Source organism: Xenopus laevis, chromosome 5L (genome assembly GCF_017654675.1).
Source record: "Xenopus laevis strain J_2021 chromosome 5L, Xenopus_laevis_v10.1, whole genome shotgun sequence".
Classification (NCBI taxonomy): Eukaryota; Metazoa; Chordata; class Amphibia; order Anura; family Pipidae; genus Xenopus; species Xenopus laevis.
In genome coordinates this window covers 32,858,443-32,885,315 of record NC_054379.1, presented here as the reverse complement: position 1 = coordinate 32,885,315, position 26,873 = coordinate 32,858,443, and the positions used below count along the sequence as shown (strand labels likewise).

Here is a 26,873-nt window from a genome sequence, read left to right as displayed (position 1 = left end):
AGGACATTAGAGAAGGGCAGAGCAGATCTTCAGACGGCGATCCTATTACTCCAAGACTTTGGCTGGACAATCAATTGGGGACAAGTCCAGCCTAGTCCCCAGCCACCAGATGACGTTCTTGTGACTAGAATTCAACACTCACTCAACGGGTGACCTTACCACTGGACAAACGGATGAGGATCAGAGATCAAGTCTCCAAATTATCTCACATCCAGCATCAGACCGTGCACCTGGCCATGAAGGTTCTAGGATCAATGGTCTCATTCAACATCCTGTCAGGATGGAAGGGAGGTCCTCTTTCCCAGAAGATCAAACTACTGCAATCAACAAGGGAATCCTTCCAATGGTGGCTGCGACAAGACCTAGCAAGGGGCCAATCCTGGGCGACTCTGGATTGGACGGTAATCACGACAGATGCCAACCTCCAGGTCTGGGGGGCAACATGGGACAATCAGTGCAGATGGTCCCTCCCAGAAACCAAACTTCACATAAACATACTGGAGCTTTGGTCAGTACGATTGGCTCTCCTTCAATGGACACGCCATTTGCAGACAAAATCCGTGAGAGTTCAGAGTGACAACTCTACCACAGTAGCTTACATCAAGAGTCAGGGCAGAACCCGCAGCAAAGCAACTCTTGCAGAAACTTAGGAGATTCTGAGATTGTCAGAACTCACCCTTGTAAGGCTGTCAGCTATCCATATCCCAGGAGTGAACATGAAGGCAGATTTTCTCAGCCGGAACCATCTGGATCCATTGGAATGGGAACTTCATCTGGAAGTTTTCTTAGAAAAGTCATTGGGGACTTCCTTAAATCGACCTGATGGCCTCCAGAACCAACCACAAGGTGAAGAGATTCTTCTCCCACTCACGAGATCCGTTGGCAGTAGGGGTGGATGCCATGACACAGAGTTGGCAATTCAATCTAGCCTACATCTTTCCACCACTACCCATGTTACCTCGGATTCTCAAGAAGATCAAACTATTGCATTCCACAGCGATTGTAATAGCTCCCTTCTGGCCCAGGAGAACGTGGTTCTCCTATCTCCAAGAAATGTCAGCAGCACAACCAGTTTGTCTACCATCCTGAGCGGATCTCCTGTGTCAGGGACCCATAGTCCACCACAATCTGGGCCTATTTGCTTTGACGGGATGGCTATTGAAGCAGACATCTGGCGAAGACAGGCATAGCCGAGGAAGTTATTGACACGATGTTGGAAGTCCCGCAAAGCCACATCTTCCAAGGCCTACCACAGGGTATGGCGTAAGTACTGGAACTGGTGCAAAGAGGCACAAGTGCCTTTCCTCAAGTTCAACATCCCAAGAATCCTATCCTTCCTACAACGAGGATTTCAGCTGGGCCTCAAATTGAGTTCCTTAAAGGTACAGGTTTCAGCACTGTAGGCTCTATTTCACTCATGTCTAGCCCTGGAAGACTCTGTGCACACCTTCCTGCAAGGAGTGGCTCATGTAGTACCACCCTTTCGGCCTCCGATTCCAGAATGTGATCTCAACCTAGTTCTGGAAGCCTTACTGGATCCTCTCTTCGAGCCGCTAGGGACCATTTCTGACAAGTGGCTCACTTGAAAAGTAGTGTTTCTAGTGGCGATTACTTCTGCCAGAAGAGTCGGAACGGAGTGCACTATCCTGTGATCCAGCTTATCTAGTATTCCACAAAGATAAAGCAGTTCTACGCACAGTACCATCCTTTGCACCTAAGGTAGTGTCCTCATTCCACATCTAGCAGGAAATTGTGGTACCGTCCTTGTGCCGGAACCCAAGACCCCTAAGGAGAAGCGACTTCGAAGAGGCATGGCGGTATCCAAGACGTCCATTGCAAGATGGCTGAAGGAGACCATCTGACAACCTTACATTTCCAAAGGAAAACCACCACCAGAGCATGTCTGAGCACATTCTACTCGATCATTGGGAGCTTCCTGGGCTTGGTGCAATTCGGCATCCCTGGACCAGATCTGCAGAGCGGCCACCTGGTCGTCTGTTAACACATTTTCCAAATGCTATCAATTGGACACCTTTTCCCTCATCTGAGGCTGCCTTTGGCCGAAAGGTGTTACATTCGGTGGACAGTAATGTGCCACAATCTCTTCACTCCCAGTAATCTGCCACAATCTCTTCGCTCCCACCCTGCTGTTCTCTGGGCTGCTTTAAAGGAACAGTAACACAAAAAAATTTTTTTATTAAAATATCCATTTCCTCCCCACTAATAAAAGATCTACCCTGCATAAAGTTTATTAATATCAATGCTTTATTAAAAAAATACTGTTTGAAAACACTGGTTCCTGTCTACTGCAAAACGGCGATATGGCGACTCACTCTGCAGATCTGCGCTCCACACCTTCCCCCTAACCCGACGTCTGCCTAAACCGGAAGCTAGGCAGGAAGACTACTTCCAACTGAAAATGTTCAGCAGCACTAAGGGCAGAAAACACTTTCTGTTTCCACCAATTTCCAAGCTTTCTCTATGTAGCCCATTCTTACACAGCATACAAGCCTTATTTTGCGGGAAGTGGCAGAGATCCCCTCTTTTCCCCAGCTTACCCCGTAGTGGCAGGACTGCGGGAACACTGAGCGCTGCCCCAGTGCTCTTACCAACAGAGCCGGGAGTCGTGGCTGGATTCTGGCAATTGGAAGGCTGCGGACCGGCGTTCTGTGTTTAGCGACGACTCCCGGCTCTGTTGGTCTCTGCTGCCAGGGGCTTTGAGAGGCTCTTGTCTGGGTGCGGGGCCGACGTGCCGACTTCTTTTTTTTCCTCAGGTACCACGGACTTGTCATCAGCTGCCTGCTACCATAGGAAAGAGCACTGGGGCAGCGCTCAGTGTTCCCGCAGTCCTGCCACTACGGGGTAAGCTGGGGAAAAGAGGGGATCTCTGCCACTTACCGCAAAATAAGGCTTGTATGCTGTGTAAGAATGGGCTACATAGAGAAAGCTTGGAAATTGGTGGAAACAGAAAGTGTTTTCTGCCCTTAGTGCTGCTGAACATTTTCAGTTGGAAGTAGTCTTCCTGCCTAGCTTCCGGTTTAGGCAGACGTCGGGTTAGGGGGAAGGTGTGGAGCGCAGATCTGCAGAGTGAGTCGCCATATCGCCGTTTTGCAGTAGACAGGAACCAGTGTTTTCAAACAGTATTTTTTTAATAAAGCATTGATATTCATAAACTTTATGCAGGGTAGATCTATTATTAGTGGGGAGGAAATGGATATTTTAATAAAAAAATTTTTAGTGTTACTGTTCCTTTAAGTCCCCAGCTGTTCCCTGTGTCCCCCTGAGACGACCGAGAAAATAGGATTTTTGATACTCGCCGTTCAATCCTTTTCTCTGTAGTCGGTAGGGGGGGGCACAGGGCTTCCCGCTCCGTGGCGAGATGTTGGTCCATGAGGGAATACTCCCTGAGTTGACAGTTCTGCTAGTTTTAGTTTAATTCCTATTGTGTAGCAGTCTGGTACAAACTGAATAGGTTGGCGTAGCATCCGGGTTAAGCCAGTCCCTAGGTCACGCCCCTTTAATTATTCATTTGTGTCCTGCCTCCGGGGGGTGGAGCTTAACCCCAGCTATTCCCTGTGTCCCCCTATTGACTACAGAGAAAAGGATTTAATGGCGAGTGTCAAAAATCCTATTTTCTGCTTACCTCTGCGCTGTGATTGTTCTGCAACTGCACCCAGGCAGACAGTCTATGAAGATGCATTCTCTAGAGCAGTGATCCCCAACCAGTAGTTCGTGAGCAACATGTTGCTCTCCAACCCCTTGGATGTTGCTCCCAGTGGCCTCAAATCAGGTGCTTATTTTTGAATAAGTTTTGGTTGCATGAAAAACAGGTGCACTGCCAAACAGAGCCTCAATGTAGGTGGACAATCCACATAGGGGCTACAATGGCAAATCACAGCCCTTATTTGGCACCCCAAGAACATTTTTCATGCTCGTTTTGCTACCCAACTCCTTTTACTTCTAAATGTTGTTCATGGGTTCAAAAGGTTGTGGATCCCTGTTCTAGAGTGTCCTGCCAGAATCCACTCTGTCGTGTTCTGGGTTCTTTTGCCAGACATAGCCGAATTCCAAACACCCAATTCACCAACTATATTATTAGTCTTATTGTACTCCTATAACATAGACCAAACATGGTTTTATACAGTACTAAAGCCTTGGTAGTGCTTTTGCTTCATGCCACTGCAGAAGTGTGCGTTCAGCTTATATCTTGTCAGATTTTAGCAATCTGTTCTATGTAGGTGCACCACATAAACAAGTACAGTCCATTTCAGTAAGTATATAGCATTTGTTCTGATTAGTTATCCTAGGTTTCCTAATTTGATAATTAAAATGCATGTGCTGAAAGCCCAATACAGGATAAGCATATCCTACAAATTGTAGAACCAAGTACATCATGATAACGTCTGCTGACAAGCAGACATTTTTGCAGTTACAACATTTACAGTTCACAATGTTGTAAAGCAAAATTAGCCCCTTTTCAGAATAAGTACAATGCTACAGAACATAACTTGAATTATAGAAGCGTTCTAGACTAAGGGGAAAATTCACTATTCTCCAAAATTCGGCAGCGACGGCTTCGCTCACATTGCAACACTTTGCCAGGTGTAGTTATATTACCCTACACATGAGCCCAGTTTATAGTTTGTGCCATATGTTAGGAAATGTAGGTGGGAAGCCGGGTTCCCAAAAAAGATTTTATGGACTTTTGCAGCCTATCACCCTGAAAAAAGTAAGACGCCAGCGTTTTTTGGGACTTAGAAAATTTTTCAACTAAAAATTGAAGAAGCCCTATACATTCCATTGCACTTCACCTGGTCTGAGCTGGCGAAGGCAAGTCTGGCGGAACGTTCAGTAAAATGTGCATCTTACTGAATTTGCAAAGTAACTTATCTTTTGCCAGAGCGAAACTTCACCTGGCGTAAGAGTGCGAAGTAGCGCCAGAGTCTTATCTCCTTCGCTAGCGAAGTTACGCCAGCGTTTGTCACTTAGCCCTTTAGTAAATTTGCCCCATAGTCTGCAACTCTCACAAGATGTTGGGTTATATGGAATGAGATTGCAGTGGAGCCGAGTCCTGAGGTGACGTCATCACGTTCTTTGAATTGTTGCGCAATTGTCATTGCGTTCTGTTGAAGGCTCTGCAATAACGATGACTAGAGAGGTCATAAATAGTTGACATCCCGGAGTATAAACATTGTCTGTGAAAAAGCTATTGGCGAAACGCGCGTCCGCACCGTATTTTATACTTGCGGTTTATACCATTTTTAATTGAAGCAAGGGGGGGGGTTTTAGAAATGTTTTTGGAAACTTTTTTTTTTCTCCTGCTCAGTAATCTATCTAACAATCATACCAAACTCTTGCAAAACCACAAATCCCAGAGCGCTTAGTAGAGAAAACAAAGCTAGCTCTCCATACAAGTTACATTAGGTAGCCTTGAGACTACAGTCCCAGAAGCCCTGACTTCTCCACCTTTGTGGGGTCCCAAGGATAGCAAAATATTAGACAGTTACAACGGGATTTCTCCACCCTCTATTATTTCCTTTTCCTACTTATCGATGAAATCTGAGCAATTACATGAATTTTACTGGATGAATTGGAATCTTCAATTTTGCATATATTCACTTAATAATTTATTAATTGGATACTTATTTAACCCCTCATAGACTGAATGTGTACGCAATGGTGAGAGCATTAATTAAGGATTTAATCTAGTCTACAATCAAAGTTCTTAAGATCATTTATTTACTTGCCATTAAGCCACTTTATCAATTCAGCCACTTTAAGTATTAAGAGGGGAAGTCAATGAACTTAATTAGCACTTTATACAAATATATATTTTTATCTAATTGGGTATCCTTTTGAAACTATAAATGCAATATCATATTGGCACTTGGTGTAATCATCCAGTTTCTTTTAAAGAAGCCATTTTATTTAGTTCCTCCAGTTAATTGTGAATACATTATAATTGATAAAGAAGGGATATCATTTTTTTTTTTTTTTTCTGTCTAATCGGCAGTTCACTAATGTTGTGCAAGTGTCACATGAAGGATGATCAGCTGATGTGTTTTTATCTTCTAGGAAAACCTCGTTCCAGCTGGAGCTATGCCTATTCCCACCATTGAACGCTCTAGATCACAGGTATTATCCAAAAAGTCTGAGTATTCATATTGGTGAATGTTTTAACCATCACAAGGTAACTCATGGGGATAAAAGAATTCTTTGCCAAATTAACAGGAACTGTTTCATAGGATCTTTATAACTATGTATCTGCCATTTAAAACGTCTTCACACAGTTGTACATTTTTTTTTTTTTTTTCTTCGTCTGAGACATTGAAATTAAAGACGAAACCTGTTAATCATAGAGAAGCATTGCTTTATAAATGCACTTGTTTTTTTTTCCTCCAGCAGTCTCCATATCTGCCAGAGCAATTCTAGGCAACATGTAATTAGGTCTTTGCACTCCTTTAGTCAGGAATTGATTGAAATCTTTATGCAGCCATAAAATTCATATTTGTAGGTTTGTCGGCTGTCTTTGCACCGCAGCTATCTCGTGGGTTGTGTGTGTATATATGTAAATTGGGCCTGTACACTGTTGTATATCTGTAATAAACAATTGACTGCCTCTGTGCATTAGGTCAATGCTTAAAAAATGTGTGAAATCCTAAAAGGCACTGAATATATGTACCCCCACAATATATTTCATCTAAACTATTTGCATTAATCGTGTCCTTAAGGGGGTGGTTTACTTTGAAGTTAACTTTTAGTATGTTGTAGAATGACTCATTCTAAGCAACTTTTCAATTGGCCTTCATTTTTTTCTATAGTTTTAGAATGGTCCTTTTCTTTCCAGCTTTTAAATGAGGGGTCTCTAACTCCATCTGAAAAACAAATATTCTCTAAGGCTACAAATGTATTGTTGCTGGTACTTTTTATTACTTGTATTTCAATCCAGGCCTTTCATATTCCCGGTTTTTTATTCAAATCAAAGCATGGTTGCTAGGTTAACGTGGACCCTAGCGACCAGATTGTTGAAATTGCAAATTGGGAGCTGCTGAGTGAAATGCTAAATAACTCCACAAATAATAAAAAAAAAATGAAAACCAATAGCAAATTGTCTCTGAATATCATCTACATCATACGAAGTTAATTTAAAGGTGAACAACCCCTTTAACACATTAAAAATAGGTGAATTTTCTTTTTTTTATGTACATTGTGGGGTTTTTTTTTTTTATTGTTAATTGTAATTTATTTAAGGGAAAACACACATTCAATTATAGAAAAGTAGAAAATACATGTGTTTTCCCTGAAGTTATTGCTGCCATATGTGTAGACTAAACATATGCAGGTTGGGCTTTTTCCGGCCTGCAACCCGACCTCCCACCGTCTGAGCCCGACTTCCGGGTCTTTTTTTTTTTTTTTTTTTTTTTTTTATAGCCCCGCCCATGACTTCACAAAAGGGGCGGGGCGAGAGGCGTGCTTCAAAAACTCAACCCGGAAGTCGGAAGCCTGCATTTGGAAGTTCGCGGGCAGGGAGAGCCGTAAGAAGAGCTCAACCCGTACCCGCCCATGACCCGGAAAAGAGCATGCAAGGTCGGCCCAAACCTACCGTCCCATGGGTATCGGGTCAGCCCACACATCACTAGTGTAGACCACGCTGTCCTGTTGTGATTCTGTGAACCTTCCTCTTTATTAATCGATCCAAGATTTCAGCTGCAAGTTTTATAGATGACCCTTCAAATAAGTTGTGTGTAATTTTTAACCAGTCCTTTTTATTAACATTGTAAATACCAGTCTGACCGTTGAAATTTCCATGGTTTCTGTTTATAGAGGCTTCCCAGTAAAGAGCTACCAGATTCGTCTTCTCCTGCACCAACCAATAACATCCGTGTTATAAAAAACTCAATCAGGCTAACGCTAAATCGGTAACTACTCTACTGCTTCAGATGCCTCACAATAATGTATGTACAGACAAAGCGTTCTATTCTCCAAACTTGGTGCTGTAGTTTATATGGGTTGTTTTTTGTTATTTTAACCCATAAAATGTAAAACTGCCACGTACACAAGATTTTAGAGCATTTTAGAGTTCTTTTTTTTTCGATGTATCCTATATTTAAAAAGAAAAATGAGAAAAAAAATCAGGAGATAAATATATATTTGTATGTCTATTTTGTTGTACCATTCACCGTTTTCAGGCTTGTTTAAAATTGTTGAAAATTTACAAAAAAATGTTTTTTTTTTCTCTTTATAAATATTAAATTAAAAAAAAAATGCAGGTTCTCGTGTCTGTCCTTGAGACTTTCTAACAGTTCAGATATCTGAGCATAAATCGTCTAGATTTCGATTGGGCAGGTTAAAAACCCAACCTTATCCCCCGACAAATAACTGCTTTGCTGTAGCTGCTCTGCTGTTCGGAAATCCTCAACTCCCCGTTGGAAAGGCTCAGTGAGAGGCACGAGGACCTACACCTTGAGTAACTCACATTTTGTTTAAAGTATGTAACGTCTTTGTTTCTGCATCCCCTGCTTGCTATAGTTACAGCTGATATTGCCGTGATCACAATGGTTCATTTATTTATTTTCTGCCATTGTAAATAACCCATTAAAAGAGCTAAACTATAGACCCTAAGCCTAGTTTGGTCTTAAATACAGTACACTCTTCTCAGAGTGAAAGTGATGTTTTTTTCCTCCCATCAGTATTGACTTCCTCTGAGCTGTCTCCTGTGGAGGCCAATAGAATACCCCTCGGCATTTGGATTTACCCCCATATTTTAGTTTAGCCACTGAATTGAAATCCTTGTTTACCTTAATGTTGCCTTTCACGGTTTTCTAATCACTTCCCAAAAAGTATCTTTTATTGAGATGCTATAAAGTGTAACCAGCTCCATAAACAAGAATTGCTGCTTGCAAAGGTTATCTAAAAACTGGCACCCACAGAAATTTTTTTACAGAAACCATTGGGCTTTTTTTTTTTTTTTTTTTTTTTTTTTTTAGCACTTTCTTTTGCTGGCTAATAACCATTAAACCCCGCTGAAGACCAATTGCATACTAGTGGCACCGCAATCTTTCTAACATTTTTACAGTAAGGCCTTTTGCTTAATGAGAATTGTCTGCTACAGGTATGGGATCCAGAAATCTGTTATCCAGAAAGCTCTGAATTATGGAAAGACCATCTCCCATAGACTCCATTTTATCCAAATGACCCACATTTTTAAAAATTCGCTGTAATATAAAACCGTAGCTTGAACTTGATCAACTAAGATATAATTAACCCTCATTGGAGGTAAAACCAGCCTATTGGGTTTATTGTTTACATGATTTTCTAGTAGACTTAAAGGAACAGTTCAGTGTAAAAATAAAAACTGGGTAAATAGAGAGGCTGTGCAAAATAAAAATTGTTACTAATATAGTTAGTTAGCCAAAAAATGCAATGTATAAAGGCTGCAGTGACTGGATGTCTAACATAATAGCTAGAACACTAACTCAGAGTTAGAGAGCTGCAAAGCAGGAAGTAGTCGTTGACTTTAAGGGTCAGTGACATTGAATCCGATGCATACTGTTCCAATGTGACGTGAGGAAGAGCAGGCATCACATCTGATGCGCCGAATCTAACGAATGCCTGACGTTGTCGGATGAGGACACAACATGCAGCGTTTGCAACAAACAGTCGTGTCTTGACTGATGCACGATGCGACAACGTCCGATATTCCTATTACTTAATTTAGATTTGGCGCATCCAACGTGACGCCTTTGCTTCCTCGAGTCGGAACGAAAGGTATTGGATTCAAAATGCCCGTGTAATTTTACCCTAAGGAGGGTCATATGGGACATAACTGTTTGCAATTGATCCTCAGCATTCAGTTCAGATTCAAAAGCAACAGATATGACCCATGTACCCCCTCAAGTCTGGTTACTGCCTGGTAACCAGGTTAACCGGTCAGTTTAAACCAAGAGAGCCGCAAAGCAGGAAGTAGTGTTCTGGCTATTATGTTAGACATCCAGTCACTCCAGCCTTTATACATTACATTTTTGTCTAAATAAATATATTAGAAACGAGCCCAGTATTTATAATCAATAATTCCTTTACGGTATGAAGATCCAAATTACAGCAAGATCAGTTATGTGGAAAACCCCAGGTCCTGAGCATTCTGCATAACAAGTCCCATACCTGTATTACCTCTGACACAAGGTTATTTACAGACAAGTTGTCACTACACACCCATCAGTGATCCTTTTTTATTCTTACTCTTCTGCCTGCGATGATGATTTATACACTGGCAGGATTTAAGTAAAAGCTGCCGGCAGCTGAAATAGATGACGGGCTGATTTGATGGCGGGAAGTGATCACAATTCTGCATTGCGGGGGGGGGGGGGGTCACTTCAGATTTTTGATCAAAATGCCCATCTACTATAGCCCTATCTGTAGAAATTCTAATCGGGTGTTGGGGGTGTATATTGCATAAATGAATTCCTTTATGCCTGCTCTGCTTTAGCTTCACAAAGTTCTCTTGCAGCTAAATGGAAAAGTATATATTTTGAATTTGCTTTGTGAACTGCCTCAGGGACGCATCCGTTTTCCCAGTGTTAATAAAATTGTATTACTGCTCATTCAGCTTTTAGGTTTTTGCACAGCATACAGTTTATACGGAACATTTTACTACTGTTGTACGACTGCAGGTTTTTGTAAAAAAGCCATATGAATTCAAACTATTTTTGTATGTAAAGTGCCACCTTTTCAAACCACAAAAAATAAAGTCCTCATGTATCCCCCATGCTTGTTTAAGACTGAATTTATTCCGTGTGTATATGGTATGGTATCTGTTATCTGGAAACCCGTTATCCAGAAAGCTCCAAATTATGGAATGGCCATCTCCCATAGACTTAATTTTATCCAAATGATTTCCTCTTTCTCTGTAATATAACAGTAGCTTGTACTTGATCCAAACTAAGATATAATTCATCCTTATTGGAAGCAAAACCAGCCTGTTGGGTTTTATTTATTTAAAGGGGAACTCCACAAAAACATAACAAGCTTTTTGAAAGTAAACACAAGTTCAAGCAACTTTGCAATATAAAAAAAATGCAGACTTTTCATGATTTCTAATGGTTTCTGACAGTTCCATAAGCCTATAGCCCCCTGCTCTTCTGCTGATCTCTCTGACTACTTTGCTGAGCTGTCTGACTACTGTTTTTGTATCAGCAGCCAGCTGTCCTTCCCTCCACACGTGATTTCAATAAGGAAAGGAACATCCCAGTGCAATGCATTGTGGGGTATGTAGTTCCTGCATGCTGTGGTATGTGTCTGGCAACATTCCTGTCCTTGTCTTATAAAAATGATATACACAAATGGCCATGAAGCACATCAATGCAAATCGGTTTTGGTGAAATCCTAATCGTTTACTACTATTGCATGCAGCTGTGCAATAAAATTAGGCTTCTTGTGCAATACCCTGAATTAGGGATGCACCGGTTTGGGATTCGGCCAGGATTCTGCCTTTTTCAGCAGGATTTGGCCGAATCCTTCTGCCCATCTGAACCAAATCAAAATCCTAATTTGCATATGTAAATTAGGGGTTGGGAGGGAAATCATGTGACTTTGTCACAAAACAAGGAAGTAAAACGTGTTATCCCCTTTCCACCCCTAATTTGCATATGCAAATTAGAATTTGGTTCAGTATTTGGCCAAATCTTTTGCGAAGGGTTCGGCTGAATCCAAAATAGTGGAAAGTGCTAAACCTAGACCTGTTTGGACTCATTTGAAAGCTAATATTACATTGAACCCATCACCTGTTTTTGTTTTTTTATACTGTTGGTATTAGGGATGCACCAAATCCACTATTTGGGATTCAGCCGAATCCTTCTTGAAAGATGCGGCCGAAACCCGAGACGGGAAAAGAAAAAGTGGATAAAGAATGTTTAACTTCTTTGTTTTGAGGCGAAAAGTCACGTGATTTCCCTTCCCACACCTAATTTACAAAATGCAAATTCTTGATTTTGTTCGACCACACAAGTATTCAGCCGAATCCTGCTGGAAAAGGCCGAATCCTGGATTCGGTGCATCCCCTAGTTGGTACAACAGGTCTTGGTTCTGTGAGGATAAATATGTTTGCGTATATGGTATAGAGCAGTGATCCCCAACCAGTGGCTTGTGAGTAACAACCGCTTGGATGTTGCTCCCAGTGGTCTCAAAGCAGGTGCTTATTTTTGAATTCCAGGCTTGGAGGCAAGTTTTGGTTGAATAAAAACCAGGTGTACTGACAAACAGTCTTGTGTAGGTTCAGTCCACATAGTGCTACCAAATGGCCAACCACAGCACTTATTTGGCACCTCCATGAGCTTTTTTTTTTCATGCTTGTGCTGCTCCCCAAATATTCTTACACTTGAATGTGGCTCATGGGTAGAAAATGTTGGGAACTCGGTTTAGTATGACCTCCACATCAACTGAGTCTTTCTGTGAACAGTTCCCCCTCCCTGGGCTTCCACTCCCGGCATGGAATTGCTCTTATCAGCCAGAGCTTAGAGCAGGGCATCATAGTTTGTGATCCCTTAAAGGACCAGTAACAAAGTGTTTCTTTTTAACGAAAATAAAACACCAAGACAGTTAACTTTTAAATCGCAAAGCTTTTATTAAGAAATTACTTACCAATTCTCTTCTTGCGCTCCTCTTCAGAAACGGCGACGATCCATGGTGCGACGCTCTATTTCTCCTCCCTGGGTATCTCCTATAGAAGGCAGGGAGGAGAAATCGAGCGCCGCACAATGGATAGTCGCCGTTTCTGAAGAGGAGCGCATGCAGAGAATCTGTAAGTAATTTCTTGATGATAAAAGCTTTGCGATTTAAAAGTTTAAACTGTCTTGGTGTTTTATTTTCGTTAAAAAGAAACAATTTAAAAAAAAAAAATGTACTGGTCCATTAACACATGCCTAAATCCAGACCTTACTGAGCAGAGTATATGCAATATACTCACAGCCATGGATCAAACCTTGTTTTTGTTAAAATTATTCCATCTTTATTTTCATCCTTTAGAAAAAAAACAAAACATATTATGGCACGGGTCACAAGCTGCTGACGCGTTTGTAACCTCAAAGGGTCACTTCCTCAGAGCATAGTTTCTTGTTACAATTGTGGCAAACTTTATAGATCGCCATACAAGCCATCACAAAAACATTTAAAGATATACACACTTATTCTTCTTAAAAAGCAAAACTTATCTAGGTATATTAAAATATTCCAATATATAATAGAGAAATGTGTTTATCTTAAACTACCTAATTTTTCCTTTGTTAATATACTTTTACAAATTTTTTATATCCCTCTCCTAGTTTTTATTTAGTTTTTGCTTTTTGTCCCCATTATTATGATTATTGAAAAGATTTTTTATATCGGAAAGATTTTTTACTCTCTTGAACTGTCTTTATTAGGTATCCAGATAATATTTGATCTCCTAATCTTTGTTCATTCCTGATGGCTGTTTCTAGGGTGAACATCCACCAACCTCTCTCATTTAACAATTTCTCTATATCTCCTTTTCTCTTACCTAATATCACATGTTCTATACCTTGAAAGGAAATACACTTCTCATTCCCATTATGTTCACTCAAAATGTGGTCCGCTATTGAACTTGCCTGAAACATCTGATAACACCAGCATCTCCCGGTTCAGGGATCAGGATTCTGGTGTTTTCCGCGGTCAGGAACCTGGCACCTAAAATGTTGGGTGTGGCTTTTATTTGATGTGTTCTGGGGAAATTCCATCCAACTGTTTATTAATTGTATTAAGTTTAAAAAAACATTTAGTAAATTACCCAGTCCAAGTTATAATAAAGATTAATAAAAAAATTCTAAAAATAGAAGGTATTCCCATGTCTCGTGCTACAGAAATAGCACTGCTTTTAAACCCAGAGATGAGATGCCTTAACTCTCACTCAAGGAATTATGGGCAGTCATGTCTCTTATTCTACTCACTTATTCGAAGAAACTGCAGTCACACCTCCGTGCTGCCCACATTTGCTGTTGCGATCTCCCCCTTCGTGGCTCATTCCTCAGCCCTCCCTCCTCGGTCCTCAGACCTCCCTCCTTGGACCTAATTACAAAAGCCCTCCCTCCTCAGCTCTCCGTGCTCAGACCTCCGCTCGTAAGCCAGGCTGATAGCTGAGGAAGGCAGGATTTTGTAGGGAGGGCTGAGGACCAAGGAGGGAGGGCTGAGGACCAAGGAGGGAGGGCTGAGGAATGAGCCACGAGGGGGGAGATTGCAACAGCAAACGTGGGCAGCACGGAGGTGTGACTGCAGTTTCTTCGGATAAGTGAGTAGAATAAAAGATGTCTGCATACTTCTTCTTTACGAGAGCGCATGCAGGAGCGTTTGTTCTCCTGATGATGTCCTAAAATGCGTTCCGTATAACCGTTCAAAGTCATGTTTCCAACCTTGCAAACAGCCTATTTAAATCTTTTTAGATCTCACAGTAGTAAGACTTTGTAATGCAGCTTCTGAAGATGGTAGAGCATCCAAATGGAGAAACCATTAAGGTTATAAGGGCAAAAAAGCCTTCAGAAAAGGTTCTCTGAAGATGGTAGAGCATCCAAATGGAGAAACCATTAAGGTTATAAGGGCAAAAAAGCCTTCAGAAAAGGTTCTCTCCTATCTCATTCAGCACAGGACTTGAGCCGGTCACCTACCTGTGGAACATGCAGTGTAAAGCCTTCTGAAAACAGAAAGTTACATGCCTTATGTTATACACATAGCACTGCCGTCATACTAAAAATATGCAGTACTATGTGTATGGCATGAGGCATGTAATTACCTTCTTTTTTCAGAAGGCTTTACACTCTGGGGCAGATTTATTAGTAAAGTCGAATTGTATTTTTGGTCAAAACTCACAAAGTCAAATTGGGAATACTAATCCACACTTGATATGAAATTTATCAAATCATGGAAACCATTGGAATTTGAATATTCGCCACCTAAAACCTGCCAAGTCCACGTAAAAGTCAATAGCAGAGGTCCAGTGACCCATTTGAAGATGTTAATAGCCTTCCTGACAGAGAAAAAACTCGGTTCGAGTTTAGTCAAATCTGAGTTTTTGAGCCGGTAGTATTCATTTTAGACATTCGATTTTTTTCTTAAATAACCTCCCATTCGAATTTCAAGTATATTTGAATATATTAGCGTAAAAAAAAAAAAATATTTATTATGGTAGCCCCTATGTGAGCTGGTAGCCTTCGGGAGGTTCTGTTTGGCAGTACACCTGTTTTTAATGCAACCAAAACTTGCCTTCAAGCCTGGAATTCAAAAATAAGCACTTGCATTGAAACCACTGGGAGCAACATGTTGCTCGCAAGCCACTGGTTGGGGATCACTGGTCTATGGCATCTTAGGCAGGTGCGATTCTAGCCATTAAGCCAGCTGAGGCGGCCTTCTTTTGCCACCACCTCCGCACGGCACTCTCCTTTAGAGCGCCGGAGAGGGCAGGGGTGGTCCATGTCACTTAGTGCAGAGAGCGCAATTGCGCTCTCTGCATTAGAAGAGACTAATTTCCGGGTTGAAAACTGGAAATTCGGCTTAGTTACCAGGAGCGGCATTTTTGCTGAGTAGCTCAACTTGCCTCATTGGTGGAGCGCCCCTAATCTTAGGGAAAGGTCACATGTGGCGTTGTTACATTGCGTTTTTAAAATCCCAGTCCTCCCTGCAGCCCTATAGACTAACTCTAGTTCTACAAACATACAGCCGAGCGCAAATACGCACAAAATGAAGCCCTATTGAAAATAATGGAATACACACTATATCAATTCCTACGGGGCTCTTGCGAGCCAACATCCACCACAAGACGCCAGTATTTGAGTTTTTAGCAGAAACGCTAATATGCCAAGGAAACACCATATTATTGAACTCTATGGGATCCGCAGGTTTGGAAATACCCTTTGCTGACACTTTGTCATCAGGACGGCCAAACTCTCTAGAGATGGATTTCTTATATATGTATTTACGGCAGCTTGGTGGCGTAATTACGTTGTGTATTGACAAGCAATACGGCTATATTCTGCATGTAAATTGTTTTCCACTCAGCTTTTTTCGCAAAACTTTACTAAAATACTTCGGAGTGGAATTGTGGGGAATGAGAAAAAACAGAAATGCATGTTGGGAAAAGAAAACTACAGGCTGAAAAATGCATATTATCATGTGCGTGTGGTTTCATTGGCGTATTTACGCTCTAAGGCCCTTACGGCAGCCCCTCATTTGTCAGCGGGATTGGCACTTGGAGCGCTTCGTTTTCTGAAGTTGCCCACAGTTGCCTCAAGAGGAAACTTCGGAAAAGGAAGCGCTCCGAGTGCCATCCCACCGGCAATTTACATTCTAGGCGGCGGGAAGGCAGTTCGCCCCGAAGAGATTTGTTGCTGGGCGACCTCTGTCCCTGAATATGAGCGTGTGCCCTCACGTGCTTGTGCAGACCAAGGCTGAGGTACTGGGGTCCCTATTTCATGGCGCCAAAACCAAGGATTGTGATCCTGGAAGGGGAGTGGCAGCTGCAAGTAAGCCAAGGGTAACTACAGTTCGTTATAAAGAAGCCACACGCGAAGTATTTGCACTTTTATTCAACATTTCATCAATGTCCCCCCGGCCATTGGGCGGTCACGTGGTTACGCGGCTACCTCACTGTGGCCACTCGTTTGACGTCAAAATAACTCTTTCAAATGTCACCTCAGCGGCTCAACAACCCCCCACACCCTCTGGTAAACGAGAGTAGATGTTCAAGCGAACGGTAAGTCGCTGATGTATTAAAAAATTCTGATGTCACACCCGCTTGTCAGGTAAAGGGACTTTCCACAGACACAGCCACCCCGCAGAAACGCCCACACGTTCGGCCCGCCCCTCGCCAAGGTTGAAGCTCATTGGTGGAGATGCGTTAATGCGGCTAGCTACATAATACTATCGGGCTCACGCAGGGGAATCGCTGTAGTTGCGTGTGGTACAGGGGCAGGAATAAAAGTTTGCTGTAGCAAGAGAAGCTCATGTGCCTCACCCCAGCTATATGGTCAGTGTAGGGGTTTAGCTTGTCGGCAGGAGGGCTGAAGTGGACACGTTGAAGCTCAGAAGAGACTGTGGATAGTCTGTTTGCCTGGATATCTTTGGTGGAGTGCGTCTCCTGAAAATGTACCAGCTGTGAGTCCTGAGCCGCTGCCCAAGGATACCTGCCATTTACTCGAGTGATACCCGCGGCCTCTTCACTGTCCCTGGTTCCTGTTGTCACTCCGCTGCACTGAGCACAACATGGCTGGTAATGGTAAGATTTCATGAAGGAACTTTATAACGTAATCCATAACCTTGTGTAGATATTATTCAGGTACTTATCAGGAATGCAGCCCTCCAGCTGCTTTTCCTCCATTACTGCCTCAGTACATATATTCCAACCTGCATATTTATATCAGGCCATGACTAATGAGGTTTCTGGGAGATGTAGTTCCACCACAACAGCTGCAGGTGTCGAGATATCATAATTATGACTGTCAAACCCCCGTGCAGTCCTATAGACTCATTCTAGTGCTACAAAGCCCCTCTCTTATGTATGTATGTATTCTCATATTATATTTTCTACACTTGTTCCTATACACAGGCTGCAGTGTATGGCTCTACTCACAATTCTAAACTGAGCGTTACATTGTTACAGGGAAATGGCAGCAGTTGTAGTTCTGACACAGATATGTGCAGGTTTATCCCTAGGCTTTTACCTCTAGTATTGTTGCCACCAACCTACTAGAGCTGCCGGCAGTTATTTAGCCTGTCAGAAAGAAGAAAGTCACAAAAGAGCCGACATGAAGTGTAAAATGAGCTGTTAATTGGGCCATTACTACATACACCAAACAGGGGAGATGTAGGAATGCTTTGGGCTGAGCTCAAGACTTGTAGGAATCCACTGGACCAAGCCTACACACTATAGAGATGAATTGGACTTGGCACAGGAACTATAGGGAAGGCATTGAGACAAGAACAGAAGCTGTAGGATTGCACTGGGCAAAGCATAGGGGCTGTAGGAATGCACTGGGCAAATCATAGGAGCCGTAGGAATGCACTGGGCAAAGCATAGGGCTGTAGGAATGCACTGGGCAAAGCATATAGGCTGTAGGAATGCACTGGGCAAATCATAGGAGCCGTAGGAATGCACTGGGCAAAGCATAGGGGCTGTAGGAATGCACTGGGCAAAGCATATAGGCTGTAGGAATGCACTGGGTAAATCATAGGAGCCGTAGGAATGCACTGGGCAAAGCATAGGGCTGTAGGAATGCACTGGGCAAATCATAGGAGCCGTAGGAATGCACTGGGCAAAGCATAGGGCTGTAGGAATGCACTGGGCAAAGCATAGGGGCTGTAGGAATGCACTGGGCAAAGCATATAGGCTGTAGGAATGCACTGGGCAAATCATAGGAGCCGTAGGAATGCACTGGGTAAAGCATAGGGCTGTAGGAATGCACTGGGCAAATCATAGGAGCCGTAGGAATGCACTGGGCAAAGCATAGGGCTGTAGGAATGCACTGGGCAAAGCATAGGGGCTGTAGGAATGCACTGGGCAAAGCATATAGGCTGTAGGAATGCACTGGGCAAATCATAGGAGCCGTAGGAATGCACTGGGCAAAGCATAGGGCTGTAGGAATGCACTGGGCAAATCATAGGAGCCGTAGGAATGCACTGGGCAAAGCATAGGGCTGTAGGAATGCACTGGGCAAATCATAGGAGCCGTAGGAATGCACTGGGCAAAGCACAGGGGCTGTAGGAATGCACTGGGCAAAGCATATAGGCTGTAGGAACTGCAGAGACACCTTATCCTCTACACAAGGCTGATATGCTGATGCAGCAGCTTATTGAGAATGACATTGCAACAGAAACTATAAATCACTGGGCGGTATAATCTAGAGCAGGTGAGTGGCCCTGTTGCACAGCATACATTAGGGTATAAATAAACATTCCTGTCCAGTAAAAAGAAATCAGGAAATGCAACTCCTGCCCTGACTTTGTTTTGTCACAAGCCGAATAGCTACACCCTAGCACTCTGTCACATAATGAAAGAGTTTTTTGGGGTTCTGGCTACCCTTAAATTTCTTTGCCTGGGTGCAGCATGCACTCATAATCTTTGGGAATTGTGGGTCAGTACAGGGTGGCAAGATGGTCCAGTGTAAATACATAGCTCTAATCATGGGCTTGTGCCCCAGCTCATTTGGAAAGGCTATTCCCTAATATTGTGAGCCATTCATGAATCGGGAGGGTAATTTTTTTTCACCGAAACAAATAAAGTCTCGAAACGCAAAAAGAAGAAGTTCAGATTCCCCGGTGCGTGACGCGAGAGAGAGAGCGAGACAGATTACTTCCCTAAAAGCTGAAAAAAGTTGTGCTATCCAATCAGAAGGCTGGCTAAAATATGACATCATGTTGATGAACCAGCTCCTTATAGTGCAATTACAAACTGCTACGGGATAAACCCCTTCTATTACTGAGTGACATAGTGAAAGTTATGGGAACCCTGCTCTGTATTTGTCTACCATGAATTTATTATCAAAGCTTGGAAGGGGAATTTAGAACCCTCAGTGACATCAAAACAGGGAACAGCCCACCCACATTTTCATTGTTTATCCATCAACCGCATGAGAGCACCCGCAGCACTAGGCAACTAATGACCAGCAGTTCTGGAGATAAATATGGGCAGTTAGTGTCCTCTTGGCGTAAAGCTAATCATTAAGAAAAACTAATTTGTTAATATTTGGAAGTTTATTTATTTTCCTTTTTTTTTCCACCAACAAAAAGGGGGACACAAAGTGGGGGAGTATATAAGTTGTTTGGAAGTAGGGATGCACAGAATCCACTATTTTGTATTCGGCCGAACCCCTGAGTCCTTCACAAAAGATTTGGTCGAATCCGAACCCTAATTTGCATATGCAAATTAGGAATGGGAAGGGGAAATTTTTTTACTTCCTTGTTTTCTGAAAAAAAGTCACACAATTTCCCTCCCCAATATGCAAATTAGGATTCGGGTTCGGCTGGGGAGAAGGATTCGGCCGAATCCTGCTGAAAAAGGCCGAATCCCGGATTCGGTGCATCCCTATTTGGAAGCCGCACCCATTGCAAAAATGTACACCCTGTTTAATATAATCAACCTAAATGAACTTTTAGTATGATGCAGAGAGTGATATTTTGAGAGAATTTGCAATTGGCTTTCATTTTTTATTATTTGTGGGTTTTGAGTTATTTTGCTTTTTATTCAGAACCTCTCCAGTTTGCAATTTCAGCAATCAGGTTGCTAGGGTCCAGATTGCCCTAGCAACCATGCATGGATTTGAATAAGATACTAGAATTTAAATAGAAGGTCTGTATAGAAACGGGTAATAAAAAGTAGCAACAACAATAAGGGGCAGATTTATCAAAGGTCGAGGTGAATTTTCGAATGAAAAAATTAGAATTTTGAGCTATTTTTGTGTACCTTGACTAGGGAATAGTCCAAATTCGATTCGAATTTGAAATAAATTCGAAAATTCGAATATTGAAATTTATCATGTACCATCTAAAACCTGCCAAATTGCTGTTTTAGCCTATGGGGGACTTCCTAGAACCTATTTGGAGTCAATTGGTGGACTTTGAAAAAACTTAGATTCGATCGAATGCGCTATTAATTCGATTTGTACGACTCTAATTTGGCCGAATACGGACCTATTCGATCGAAAACAGACCTATTCGACCAAAAAAAACTTTGGCTTAATTTCGGTTGATCTTTTTGAATTGAATTTCGAATAGCATACCTCCGAACTGTCCCGTTTTTCACGAGACAGTCCCAATTTTGACAGCTCAACCCGCAGTCCTGGATTGTTACTGAAATGTCCAAACTTTCTGTTTGATCTCCTGCACTGAACAGCCTGAAAAAGATACAAAGTTTCTAACTAAATTGGCTTTTGGCAGAGAGCCCAGAATATGTGGCAAGTGCACATAGACACCTTTGTAATAATTTAAAATAAGCAAAGAAGCAATTGTAACAATTTAAGATAAGCAAAGAATTAATTGTAACAATTTAAGATAAGCAGGTCTCTTGGAGAAACTGGGACTTGCAGCTTATAGGGCAATTCGCATTCATTAGCAAAACTGTTATAACATAAAAACCACAGATATGTTTTCAAACTTTTAAAACCTGCCAAATTTTGTAAAATGAACATGGTAATTAAGGGGGTGTGGCCACACAATGGGTGTGGTCAAAATTTTGCCACACTCTATGAGGCAAATCTTTTTGTCATTCTTTCTGTCTCCAAAATGTTTGGAGGTATAGGGCAGGACTGCTATACCTGAGCATATGTAGGGCAGCTATATTCCATAAAGTAGTGCTTTTATTATCTGTAGACGTTAGTCGCTAAGTATTCAGCAAAATGTAAACATCCACTATGGTCAGTGGCGTAACTAGATATTACTGGGCCCCACAGCAAATTATTTTTCAGGCCCCCAAAATGTTTTGGGGTTGACTTGTTTCTCAAATATTTATTGAAATTTTATATGAATTAGGGCCCATGGGGCCCCTATACCTCCTGGGCCCCCCTGCAGCCGCAGGGTCTGCTTCCTCTATAGTTACGCCCCTGACTATGGTTGTTGTACTTGATAAAATGGTTGAATCGCTGCCAAAGACATATCCATAGAGATCATTGTACAGGTATGAGATCCAGAATGCCTGGCACCTGGGGTTTTCCGGATAATGGATCTTTCTGTAACCTGTAATCTTCATACCTTAAATCTACTAGAAAATCATATAAACGTGAAATAACCCCAATAGGCTGGTTTTGCTTCCAATAAGGATTAATTATATCTTAGTTGGGATCAAGTACAAGATACTGTTTTATTATTATAGAGAAATCATTTTTATAAAATTTGGATAAAATGGAGTCTATAAGAGACAGCCTTTCTGTAATTCAGAGCTTTCTGGATTAAGAGTTTCCGGATAACGGATCCCATACCTTTATGTACCTTAGAGGTGCAACATCATCCATCTGCTGCACTTGAACCTACCCAAATGTTACACGTCAGACAAGTTGTTGCTCCACGGAAAAAGTGTCATCCACTTGTAGTTCCTCCGTCTGTAGTGTTTCACATTGAGTGCCTCGTCTCTTCCCTAACGTTGGGAAAACATTCTGCTGAAAACTGGATATGTTGGTTCAGAGGTGAACACAAAATGCATGCATTGCGTCATGACAGAATTTAAGCAGACACATAGTAGTTTCTCTAACTTAGTGCCAGCACAACTAGTAAGGAAATACAATTTGTTAACCTCAAGTATGTGGAAAACAAATCGTAATTAAATCGATTAACCAAAAATAAAAAATGGACAACTCTCTCCCTCTTTCTCTCTGCTCAGAACACAAAAATATATAAGTTCTTGCTTGCATGTAGCTGGAGATAATAGGAATGATTGAAAAACAAACAAAATATAGCATATAGAAATGTATTAAATCTAAACATAATTGCCTCTTGAAGACAAAGGTTTTTTTTAACAGGGCACTTACTATTCCAACGTGGGTGCAGTGAATAGGGCTTGAACAGGCTTTTTACCTCTTGTTTTAATCACTACAAGAAATCTGTGGTTCTTGAGCTAATCCAGGAAACCGAATCTCCTCCATGTTTGGTCCTCGCAAGGCAGATGTTTAGCTTTTCACCAATATACAAACTTTTCCTTTCTCCCTTTGGTTGTGTTTTCTTTTGTGGAATTCATGTTGAAATGGTATACGATCTCTTTAAATGCTGCAAAATATCATCATGGAAATAACTTTCATATTTGTTAGACCTGAATATATATATTTGGTAGTCAAAAGACATGCTCTAAGTTGATTGTGGCACTTTGAAAACAGGCCTTCGGGTAGGTGAAACATTAGTCTCTGTTATTTTATTAATAAATTGTTAATATTTTTAAGACCTGAGAGTGCTGATCTTTTTGGAAGTCTATATATATATATATATATATATATATATATATATATATATAAATCATTAATCAGTTTGTTTATTAGTCTCATGAGATGCTCGGGGAGTTTCCCCCTCGACTATTTAGTAACTTCCTCGATTGTATTCCTTGAAGTGTGACATCACACGATTGTAAAGAGGAAATGATTGGAGTGTGTGCTACCTTCTATCCTATTATTCACATCTTGTTTATATCATTTATCAACAGTAGAGTCAATGTATATGTATGTATAGAGAGAGAGAGAGAGAGAGAGAGAGAGAGAGAATATCATGTAAAGCAAGGCACTCACAGGTCTTAAAATATGGTGAAAAAGAGAACGTTTATTTGTTAATTTAACTTTTCGTGGTCTTCCTTGAGACCTTTGTCTCAAAAAAAAAATATATATATATATATACCTCTGTATATGTATCTCAGATACCCTAACTCTGCTAAAAAATCATGAAAACATGAAATAAACCCAATAGGCTGGTTTTGTGCCAATAAGGATTGATTATATCTTAGTTCGGATCAAGTACAAATGACTGTTTTATTATTACAGAGAAAAGGAAATATTTTTTTTTAAAAATTGGATTATTATACAATTGGGTCTATGGGAGCATCTTATCCAAATAATCAAATTGTTAAAAACAATTTCCATTTTCTCTATAATAGTAAAACAATACCTTGTACTTGATCCAAACTAAGATATAATTAATCCTTTTTGGAAGGAAAACCAGCCTACTAGGTTTATGAAGATCCAAATGATCCATTATCCAGAAAACTTCAGGTTCAATGTTTATTCTCATAGAGCTTGTATAGCCTATGATTTAATTCTGCTTTATCTGTGTGAGTAAATCATGGTGATTGTTCTCCTTGCAGTAACTTCTAAGCTGGCCTTTGGCACTTTGTCACTGACATTTCTGTAGCTTCACTCATGTGTAAATAATATTATATATATTACATATATTCTAGTGCTACCATGGGTGACTCAGTGGGCATTCCAGACATCTATTCATCTTTATACACCCTTTCCTGTGAATTCCCAAACTGTTAGAATGGCAGTGACCTGTTTCACACTGATGAAGTTATTATAAATGAAATGTGAATAACAATCTGAATAAACATAGCCATAGGGACAGATTACTAGCATTCTGTGGCATATTCCCTAAACCCAAATATTTAAAAAAAAAAGTTGAATGAAAGCCCTCAAAGTTTTTATTCCCCCCAAAATAGTTTGTGTGAATTGTATACAAAGCTTCCTTGCTGATGCTGAGTGTTGTTCATTAAAGGAGAACTAAAGCTTAAAGTGGACCTGTCACCTACACATAAAAAGCTGCATAATGAAAGTCCTTTGCAAATTAAATATGAAACCCCAAAAATTGTTTTCATTAAAACATCCATACCTGTTATAAAGGTGTTTAAATATCTAAACTGTCAATCAAATATTACCTGCCCTGCCTCTATGCCCGTGGCATAGAGGAGGGGCAGTCAATTACTTTCACTTTCCATTCAGCACTTCCTACATGTCACTGCTCTCCTTACATTCCCCCTCCCTCCTCAGACTCTATAATTGTGTAGGGCACTGCACATGGACATCAGGTCCCCCATTCTGGTGCATACACAAGATTTTGGGGTGATACACAATTTCCCTTAATAACCGTGTCCACAAAATGGCTGCTGCCTGCTTGCTGTGATTGTATAATTCCAAGACAGAAGGAAACAAAATTTAAATAATAAATACAGTGTAAGTAAAGTTTATTTTGCTCAACTAACATGATAGAAAAGAATTTGAAATTATTTCTTAGGGTGACGGGTCCCCTTTAACTAAAAAAGTAGCTAGAAATGTTATACATTATGTTTTGGGCTTTTGTACCAGCCCAAGGCAACCACAGCCCTTTATCAGTAAAGATATGTGTCTCCAAAGATGCCCCAGTAGCTCCCCATTTTCTTTTCTGCTGATTCACTGCACATGCTCTTTGCTGCTGTCACTTACTGAGGTTAGGGATCAACTCACAATATACAGTTCACTTGGGGGCAGATTTATCAGGGGTCAAATTTCGAATTCATGGGAGTTTTTTAAAACTCACATAAATTCCCATGAACTCGAAATTCGACCAATCTAAATATTTCTAAAAAATCTAATTTTCTAAACATGGGTGAATAGGATTGACCCAAAAACTCGATTCATATTTTTCCCTGAAAAAAACTCAAATGTCAGGAAGGTTGGAACTCCAAATTGATCCCAGGACATCTCCCACTGACTAAAACAGCAATTTGGAGGGTTTTAGGTGGCGAATAGTCTAATTCGAGTTCTTAAAGGGCCAGAGTAATCAAATTCGATTTTTTTTAAAAAAAACGAATCGAATTATAACAATTTCCTTAGTCGAATTTGACAGTTTTGGCTATCAAGAAAATGTGAAAATTCGAATTTTCAATTCGACCCTTAATAAATCTGGCAGCAGGGGGTGCTGTTGCTATAGACGTCTTTGGGACTTTCTGTTTGCAGCAGAATGCAATTTAGAAGAGAATTTTGGTTTTCTTCTCATGTCCTCCCTTTTCATTGAATGGTTTAATTGATTTTTTCAGTTTAGTAAATGGTTTGTGTTTCTTTATGGCATTAGGCAGCATTTCATATTTTCTGCAGAATAAAGCCTGGACATAAAAAAGAAAATAGGTATCCAAAGTACACTGCACCTAAACACTGGTGGATTGTTCTCAGGGTTGCCTCCAGGCTGGTTCTCTAACTGACCGGGCCAGCAAAATGAGACTTGATGCCACAGTTTTTGGTTATGGGGCACAGATCGGATCCACTTCTCTCAGCCTGCAAAAAAAATCAGTATATAAAATTAATGAAAGCAGCCGTTACATACAGACTGGAACTAGAGGTTCTTCCAAGGACACATAGCACAACATGTGGGCATTGAACAAGGTACTTCTGTTTGTGTATTGGGAGCCATGTACTTACAGTCTGGTAACCCCAAAGCACTGAGATGTGACTGTTTCCAGCATGGATAAATCATATAATATCTTGTCATAGATCCAACCCCTCTCTCTGTTCCAGCATTTTGTCATGCCCCTTACCATAGTGTTGAAACTGTCTTCCAGTTCTACCCCTCCATGACTTGGTTCCACCCTAGCTATCACTAAAGCACCTTGTAAAACCTGACTACTAGTGAGGTGCGGTTCGGGTTATACCTGCACCCACCCGATATCCGACCTCCCACCACCCGCGCCACCGCTCACACCCGACTTACGGGTTCCTTTTATAGACCCGCGTCAACCCGCCCCACCGATGATGTCACAAAAGGGACGGGCGAGCAGGCGTGCTGCTATAAAACTGGAAGTCGGAAGCCAGCAGGAAGCAGCGAAGCAGGAAAAAGAGCTTGACCCAGACCCACCCACCACCCACAAATTGGGCTGGCAAATCGGGCTGGCCCACACATCACTACTGACTACATAAATAGAGCATTCTGCCCCACATGTATACAATGCCAAACAGTATCATGTCTATTTTGTTAACAGTAGTCCATTATCTAGGGGGCGTATGTGTGCTGGTAATCTATTTATCTATAATAATATAGATTAATGGAGGGCACACAATTTGGAGAAAAATATAATAAGCGTAAAAATTTAGAGGTGCCATAAACCTAAGGTTACCACTACATTGAGAAAACGAATATACACTACACCATATGTTAGGTATGCACACTCAAGCAAAAAACTTATCAGACACAGGTGGTATCATAAAAGTATATCTTTATGTGGCAATTGCAATTGTAATTTCAGAAAAACATCAATATACAAGGTATTAGTGCATTTAGAACAAATATACCACCCAATTGTCTCCACAGTAAAGAAAGGCAACAAGAAGTGGATACACCTGCCAAAAAATTAGAATGGCCCCAACGTTTTGGCACCAAGGCCTTTG

General features: G+C 41.2%; 2 protein-coding genes across 6 annotated transcripts in view; both read left to right on the top strand.

The window, feature by feature from the left end:
- The window catches only part of papolg.L (poly(A) polymerase gamma L homeolog), a 39,779-nt gene extending 30,644 nt beyond the window's left edge, over positions 1-9,135 (top strand). The window contains exons 21-22 of one of the 3 annotated variants that reach the window (XM_018262078.2): positions 6,076-6,135; positions 7,825-9,135. In XM_018262078.2, the coding sequence (XP_018117567.1) occupies positions 6,076-6,135; positions 7,825-7,923 (159 nt within the window). In that variant the 3' untranslated portion in view covers positions 7,924-9,135. 3 annotated transcript variants of the gene reach the window in all.
- A 7,416-nt stretch (positions 9,136-16,551) lies between these two features.
- Positions 16,552-26,873, top strand: part of rel.L (v-rel avian reticuloendotheliosis viral oncogene homolog L homeolog) — a 45,911-nt gene continuing 35,589 nt past the window's right edge. For 2 of the 3 annotated variants that reach the window (XM_041562653.1, XM_041562651.1), the window contains exon 1: positions 16,552-17,272. In XM_041562653.1, coding sequence (XP_041418587.1) covers positions 17,260-17,272 — 13 coding nt within the window. In that variant the 5' untranslated portion in view covers positions 16,552-17,259. The remainder of the gene's footprint in view (positions 17,273-26,873) is intronic. The other variant, XM_041562652.1, reaches the window with a different exon arrangement.